At 35.4% G+C, this 7,854-nt stretch overlaps 1 protein-coding gene across 1 annotated transcript; it reads right to left on the minus strand.

Annotated features, from left to right (window-relative positions):
- Window positions 1-2,429: 2,429 nt before the first annotated feature.
- rab38b (RAB38b, member of RAS oncogene family) lies at window positions 2,430-7,564 on the minus strand. Its single transcript, XM_027171691.2, has 3 exons — window positions 7,289-7,564; window positions 6,176-6,456; window positions 2,430-4,150 (listed from the first exon to the last, which is right to left on the minus strand). Exons 1-3 carry the CDS (start codon window positions 7,485-7,487, stop codon window positions 3,998-4,000), a joined length of 633 nt encoding a protein of 210 aa, XP_027027492.2. The 5' UTR covers window positions 7,488-7,564; the 3' UTR covers window positions 2,430-3,997.
- Window positions 7,565-7,854: the final 290 nt, after the last annotated feature.

Consider the following 7,854-nt stretch of genomic DNA (forward strand, 5'->3'; position numbering starts at 1 on the left):
ATATATATATATATATATATATATATATATATATATATATATATATATAAAGTAAGACAAACACTAGCTAACTGCCTAAGAAGATCAAATTCCAACATATTATCATGTAGTTGATCTTTGAGTAGATAATATTGAGCTTGTTCCATCATTGTGGTGTTGCTGTTCTTCAGCATATCAGAATCATGTGATTCAAGTGTCATGCTCTAAAGTTCAAAGATTAAATACCTCAAGTAACTGCCTATAGGCTCTGGTTTCATTTGCCTTTAAAATTCAACCAAGCACACAATTCCATGAGAACATTTGGTGGTAGTTCTAATACATAACACTTATCATGTGACTGGAGGTATAAATTGCTATGATAGCCTGTTCTGCAAACACACCCTCATTCTACACACTGAGTTGGGCACTGCCTCTGGGTTTTTCTACACTGCTTTTTTCTACATTTCCTTTTATTTACCATTTTGCAAAGCCCAATTCTCAAGTCATTAGCATGATCAAGGGTCACCTCACCACACCTACTGAGCCTTTTAACACAAATCATTTGATATTTTTCTAAATTCAAGCTGTTCTTGTCTTTCCGTCTTTCCTGTGTGATTTAATGGACCATGCTACAAAGACTTGTGCTTGTGCAGTCTTTAGTGTGATCCTTCAGGAAGATGAAGATGGGCACCATTCGCATGCTTGTTGCCTTGACAATGACCATGTTAAAGCTGCAGTGTGTAATTATGACATACCCTGCACATGTTTTTTTGGTGACCCCATGTGTCTTGAACATCTGTCAAAGTATTAGGGTGAAAAACCTTTTAAAGAAAAAGTGTCTAGCTACTAAAATTAAATGTTTGAGATTCAAGCAGAATGTCTGAACATACACTTTTTGGCCAAAAGTAAGAGGATATCTGATCAGTCACACCTGTCCTGCTTGCTGAACATGCTATTCAAAATGTAGTCCTTCTCTGGCTGTTATAATAACCTTCAGTATTCTAGAAATGCTTTCCAATTGATTTTGGAATGTGGCTGTTGAGATTTGCTCATTCAGCCACAAAAGAATTAGTGAGGTTTATGTCGGCTGATGTCGGTTAATGTCGGAATGTGCAGCACATCCCAATGATGTTCAGTGAGGTTGAGGTCAGGGCTCTGTGCAGGCCACTTCAGAGTCACCACAGCAACCTTGGCAAACCATCTCTTTATGGAACTTGCTTTGTATGCAGTGGATTATCATTGTAGATCAGATTTACTCAGATGTTTAACAAAGATTCAGAATTATTAGCTGTATCCTTTGCTGTGGGTCTGTGATAACTCACTATGTGTTTAAAGAGAAAAAGCATTTCATTACATGAGGCATAGAACCTAGAAAAAGGGAAAATTTGTGCGTGTACATGTGTGTGTGTGTGTGTGTGTGTGTGTGTGTGTGTGTGTGTGTGTGTGTGTGTATGTGTGTGTGTGTGTGTGTGTGCATGCGTGCGTGTGTGTGTGTATGAGTAAGAGAGACAGAGAAAGAGGAGAGAGAAGCCAGATAGTATTTCTAAACCTCTATATCTGTGTACAGTCTAAACTAGTGTGAGTGTAGGTGGTTGTGTTCAGTTATGCCTGCATGCTGTGTGTGTGTGTGTGCGTGTGTGTGTGTGTGGATGTGTGTGTGGCAGTGTTGCTGCTTTTGTGTGGGTGATACTCTCTGGAAAATCTAATCTGACTGAAGTGTTAGTGGAGTGTGTATATAGAGTCAGTTTATACCAGGCAGTATGGTGATTAAAAAGAAGCACAGCTTAAATACCACCATGTGTAGGAAAATATAATGTACTTTCTGCTTTCAAAGATGATGGTATGAAGAGTATTTTAGATGATCATTCCCAGAATGTGCTCTAAACCTCAAGGAAGTCTGTTACATCCTCATAGTCCTGTGCTGAAAATAAACCAAAGGAATTAATAATATATATAATATTTCTTTGTCCTTTAACTTATGGTGAGTTTAAATGATGTATGAATGTTATAATGAATATTATGCAATATATTTGGAGAACTGGATTTAATTCATGTCCTGTCAGAAGTTCTAAATTAGGAATGCCTTGCTGTAGAAGCACATGTCCTCCAGGAGGAGGAGAAGGAATTGCAGGAATTGCATCACTCATGAATACATGCCCTTTCTTGCATTTTTCTGTAAATCTCTTTTTCTTGTGTGTCTCCATTAGCGTACCCTAGTCATGCTAATGGGATTCATATGACTAGCAGTGCCACTGAATACCAGCAACCTGTGAATTCCTGATTCAACAGGGCAGTAATTCCACATTCAGTCCTCAGCTAAGCTTATCACTTACCTCAGCTATAAACATACTTTTACATAACCTGGTTGAAGTATTATTGAAAGGTAGAAAGACTGATCTGTTATATATTAGAGTTGCATTTATTGGCCGGATTAATAATTTCACACAGTGTAAAGAAGGATATAACCCAAGTGCTTATGTAGTTAAATATGTCTTCTAACACAAGCAAGTAATTATAAATCACCTATACAGTATGTGAATTGTACTAACAATATTTCCTGTCATGCATTTTTTTAATTTAGTCAATATCTCACTCTGATCTTTTTTTTTTTTTTTTTTTTTAATTCCAGGGTACTAATGAAACCAACATGAGCAACAACATGCACAGGTTTGCAGAATATTAATCATGCGGATGTTGCAGGAGCTGCAAACTTCATCGAATGAGCTTTTATACTTCTGTGCTCAGCAGTTGTCATGGTGATACCAGAGGACTTGGGTTGAATATGAGTAATATGCTAAAATGCACTGCAATTTCACCAACATTCTATCATGTACTCTTCCCATTGACAGGAACTATTGCTTTTATTCTCCTCAAGAATTTTTCCCAGATAGTGAAAAACATATTTAGTTTAATTTGAACATACATTACTGTGTCTGTGCTTCAATCCATACAAATATCAATGAAACATTTAGAACTAAATCTATAGTCAGTATATTAGAACAATTGTTGTTTGTCCAACAAAATAATTAGTTGTGTGCTTGTCGTCACTTTCATTAAAATCTATATCAGGAATACATAATAGTACATGATAAATAATAATGGATACTCTATTGCTAAAAGGTGTAGAAAAAAGTCCAAGAAAACTAAGTAATTGCATTTACATGATTATATTTACATACAAAAACCTAACCAGAGTTAATTATAATACTGCATAGGGTTTCTCAATTTAAAACAGTAGTATTGTTAATGAGACAAATAGAGAAGATTTACTCAAAACAGATTTCTTCCATTTTAACTCAGAAACACAATACATTTATGCAATAGCAATAAACATTTTTGTTATTATTATTATCCAAATACAAAAGAGTTTATATTTATATACATGTCTGCTTTAAAAAAATGTATATAATACTTGGGATAAAGTGTTTTTAAATTATGTAATACTTCCCACATAGACGACAATAGACTAGTACGATGTGAAAGTGCAAGAGGTTTGCTCTCAGCAGGCAGTGGAACAGAAAGGAACTTAGATCAATAACCATGTTTAAAGATGTGAACAAAGTGTGTGCTGAAGAGGGGCTTCATGGGAGCTTTATATAATGGCAGTGAGTCAGAAAGTGAATCACTGAAGAGCATGGAGAAAGAGTGAGAATGAGAAACAGAGATGGGAGAATGCAGAAAATAGATGGAAAGAGCTACAGAGACACAGAGGCAGTGTGTGTAGGTTTTCATTTCATGCACCATAAAGATGAAAGTTTGTCTGAAATTTTTTTGCATGTAATCTACATAGTCTCAATTCTAAAAATTCCTTCATCTGGAATCAAACTTAACCTGAAAACTGTGCATTCCAGACTTGTGTTGCACATAAATAACTGCAACCTTACAAAGTACCTATATATGTACCTGTGTTACATTCACACACGTCAATCTTTGAAGTCTTGCTTAGGTCTTATGGTTATAGATTTAGTGGAAGTGTTCTTCTCGGCTGCTAAGCCTGAATCCACCTCCTGGCCAGATGTTAGGGTTTAAAACATGCAGAACAGCTCATCTTTGTGTTTGTGGTCAGTTGAGGTGAAATGGTATCTGGAACTGCTGATTTGAGAATATCATTCTCGCTGGCAATGATGTGCTTGACCAGGAAATTTGCAGCTTCGTTGATGTTTAGATTTTCCTAAACATTGAGACAGAGAGAAGGTGAAAACTCATAATGTGCACTATTTTGCATCTCATAAACATTGACAAAAATCAACACAGTAAATACATATCCTTCTAACTGACTTAAATGAAAAACTAATCTACATCTGTGTACTGTCATGTTGGCAAATATACAACACGAGGTAAGCAATTTCATTTGCACTCCTTTATAAGACTAGAAACATTTTATTTCCTAAGGTTATCTAGTTATTAATGGGGAAAGTAGCCATGTAATACATTGCAGTTGTTATTTAGAGAAAAAAATGTAATCAGGTTAAAAAAAACACGGCACAGAACAATGTATTAACATTGCAGTATGATTATTCCCAATGCCTTTGATCATTAGGCTAATATGAAGACTTGAAGTATCTCATCTCTCCCAGTTCTAAATCAGAGAAATTTTGTGAATTATTAAAATGCTTCAAATTGCTAAGACGACAGTTTTCATTACATATAAATGAAATTGGATGGTAAACTGCAATGAATGAATGAATGAATGAATGAATGAATGAATGACTCTATTTAAAAGTTTGCATTAAGTGTAATGAGAAAAAACCTTGAATAGCTTCAAACTTTCCTTCAGCAGCTGCTTGAGTTGCCTGTCTGCTGTAATAAGGAATTGAATATTCATGACTTTTAATTAGAGGTCTCATAATCTCATAATCTTCTGATTCTGGCCACCTGACATACTATTATAACCTGAGCTGCCTATATAAGATTGCTTAGCTATTTCTAATCCAAATCCTATTTATATATTGGCAGGTGACTAGTCAAAAAGTCAAGCTCTAAAATCAACAGCTCTCACATTACAGTATTTGTGTGTATATATATCAGTTCTTTGTAAAGTTCAGATTCCGTGATTTGTATTGTTTGACTAGACAAAAGGTCATAATTCTAGCAACAACTTTCTAAAAAAGTAGAAAGTAATGTAAAAAAAAAAATAAAAAGTAAATATTTAATCAAGCATTGTTATTGTAGAACACTTCAGTAAAACAGACATTTATAGACTTTATACACATTTATATACCCATCACTAAAAACCAAAAATAAAATAAAATAAATTAACAGGATCAGAAGACAGGAATGAACCCTGCTCCAGCTGGACCTTAAAAATCTCATAGCTATATAATTTAAGATAATTTGTGTTTTTACTTACAGTATATAGTGCACGGATTAGATATATAGTGCATCGCTTTATACAGTATAGTGCATGAATTAAATATCAGATGCAGACCGTTTTTTTTTAATCATCTGGATTTCTTAGCATTTTAATATACTGTACTATAAAATCTGAATTTCTGTATCCCATTAAAAGCTAACAGAGTTGTTAGAAATATAGGACATAGGGAATAAGCTGATACCTTTGCTATAATGTCTGACTGGTTTGATGGCAGAAACTAGGCCTGTCATCTTCCAAAACTGATTATAGTCTGTGCTTTCAGTTACAGCCCATGTTCAGAGGGACACAAGGCACACAAATGTAATACCTGTGAATTCTAGGAGATTAGTCTAGATTTTTTAAATACAGTGTTAATAAATGAGGCCCATAGTGTGTAATAGGTTGTTTGTGACCAAAATGCTACTGCTCTCCTCATTTCTTTCTTTCTTTTTTTTTTAAATTATTGGTGAATGTGTTAAAAAAAAGGATACTGTACTGTATGAATGGAGGGATTGCAGGGAGGAATGGGCCCCGTGGCTATGTCTGGTGCAAGAACTACTAACATCAGTTAAAACAACCCAAAGGAAGCTTAGAGCTTGAATTTTAAATTTAAGCTTCACTTTTAAATTTATCTTAAATTCTAAGTCCCATACATATATGCAAATTTAGTCAGGCTTGGCTCTACAGAGTTTCATCCAAATGAAAACCAAATATCAGATAATATAATATAAAATAAAAGATAAAATAATTTGAAACAAGACATCTGATGAAATGTAAATTAATTATAAGCACATCTAGTGGAAAACAATGCATAAAAACTCTTAAGTCAGTATTACAGCCTACCTTGGCTGACGTTTCAAACCATCCTACAAATTCGTTTTCTTGGCAGAACTGGTCCATCTTCAGACCATTATTGACCAGAATGTCTTTGCTTTGGTCACACTTGTTGGCTAGAAGCACTGTAGTAATGCTCTTGCCATTGGCAAGTGTCAGCTTTGAGTCCAGGTCCTCCTTCCATTTGGTGACTGCTTCAAATGTTGCAGGTCTGGTGACATCGAAAACAATGAACGCCCCCATGGCCTCTCTGTAGTAAACCCGTGTCATGTTCCCAAAGCGTTCCTGACCTTTATGAGCAGCAAGACAGGCAAATCATAAGAATGGGAACGTAAGCATATGTTTTTTTTTAAGGCCATTTAACTTCATTGCTGTGCCTGCAATATACAATTGGAAAACTGATTTTCATTTGTGATTATTTGTGACATATTTAGTTAACATCCAAATACTTTTGTTACAAATCTGCCATAAGCTGTGGGTTGTGTTAAAAATTTAATTCATTAGGTTTTCTATTCTTATATGGGCAAGTTTTCAAAGCTGGTATGTTTACAGTAATTTTCCTCCACAATGACTCCCATGTGATCTACCTCCAAATCTTACTCACATGAGACCAGTTCTCATATGATTCCTTCCACATGGGAAATGAGCCTAGTTCTCAGAGGGGGGGAGGGGGGGGGCATAGATGGCACATGAGAATGGATATGGATTATTAAAATAGTGTTCTGTAGGAGGCACACTGAGGACTTGCTTACCTGGCAATCCATTTAAAAATCGCCAGTTGGATCAGTTCTTTATTCCACAGTGTATCTAAACAGCAAACTCCCCAGTTCATTTCATTCCAACCAGACTTACATAAACACTGTAGGTGTTAATTTAATATTGGACATATTTCTGTGTATCTAAAAAGTAAGCTGTAATGAGGTCATTACAGGCAACTTCACTGAGATAAATATTCTCCAGCAAACAAACACATGAATACATAATAGCAGAATTATCATATTACTTGTGTGAACCTGTCTAATTAATAGTTTGAATCTTTTCAACACGTGTACATGATCAGAACCTTCTGATTGAGAAGGATCTGATGGAGAAACAGACCAGTGGCAGAAGCATATTGCTTACCTGCTATGTCCCAGAGCTGCAGTCTCACAGTCTCCGAGTCCCAGTTGAGAACTTTGAGGGCGAAGTCCACTCCTATAGTGGCTCTGTAGTTGTTCGAGTAGGTCTGATGAACATAGCGCTTAATGATGCTGGTTTTACCCACGCCTAAGTCGCCGATAACTAGGATTTTGTACAAGTGTTCTTTGTGATTGCGTTGCATGGCTGCGGCGCACTGTGTGAAAACTCTAGTATGCAGCCACAGCTGACCCTGTAAACCACGGGCAGGGTGGGGCAGTTTGGGGCAGGAGAACAACTTGTGACCTGCATGTTAGAGACTCTCGTGGGCGTCACGTTTTTTTTTTTTAATGAATCTATCTATCTATCTATCTATCTATCTATCTATCTATCTATCTATCTATCTATCTATCTATCTATCTATCATTATTATTATTATTATTATTATTATTATTATTATTATTATTATTATTATGTGGTAACACTTGGAAATATTTGAATTGTAGATTTAACTCTGAAATGTAAGTGTTTTTTAAATATAGATTTAAAAAAACAGCGACGCAAATAAATAA

This window comes from Tachysurus fulvidraco, chromosome 20, assembly GCF_022655615.1.
Source record: "Tachysurus fulvidraco isolate hzauxx_2018 chromosome 20, HZAU_PFXX_2.0, whole genome shotgun sequence".
NCBI lineage: Eukaryota > Metazoa > Chordata > Actinopteri > Siluriformes > Bagridae > Tachysurus > Tachysurus fulvidraco.

What these genes read in the sequence shown, in the direction of transcription:
- rab38b (XM_027171691.2), bottom strand. Translation starts at nt 7,487, where the DNA reads ATGCAACGCAATCACAAAGAACACTTGTACAAAATCCTAGTTATCGGC. An exon ending in GCAGCTCTGGGACATAGCAG is followed by an intron (nt 6,457 to 7,288) that starts GTAAGCAATATG and finishes CTGCTCATAAAG; the next exon opens with GTCAGGAACGCTTTGGGAAC. An exon ending in GGTTTGAAACGTCAGCCAAG is followed by an intron (nt 4,151 to 6,175) that starts GTAGGCTGTAAT and finishes CTCAATGTTTAG; the next exon opens with GAAAATCTAAACATCAACGA.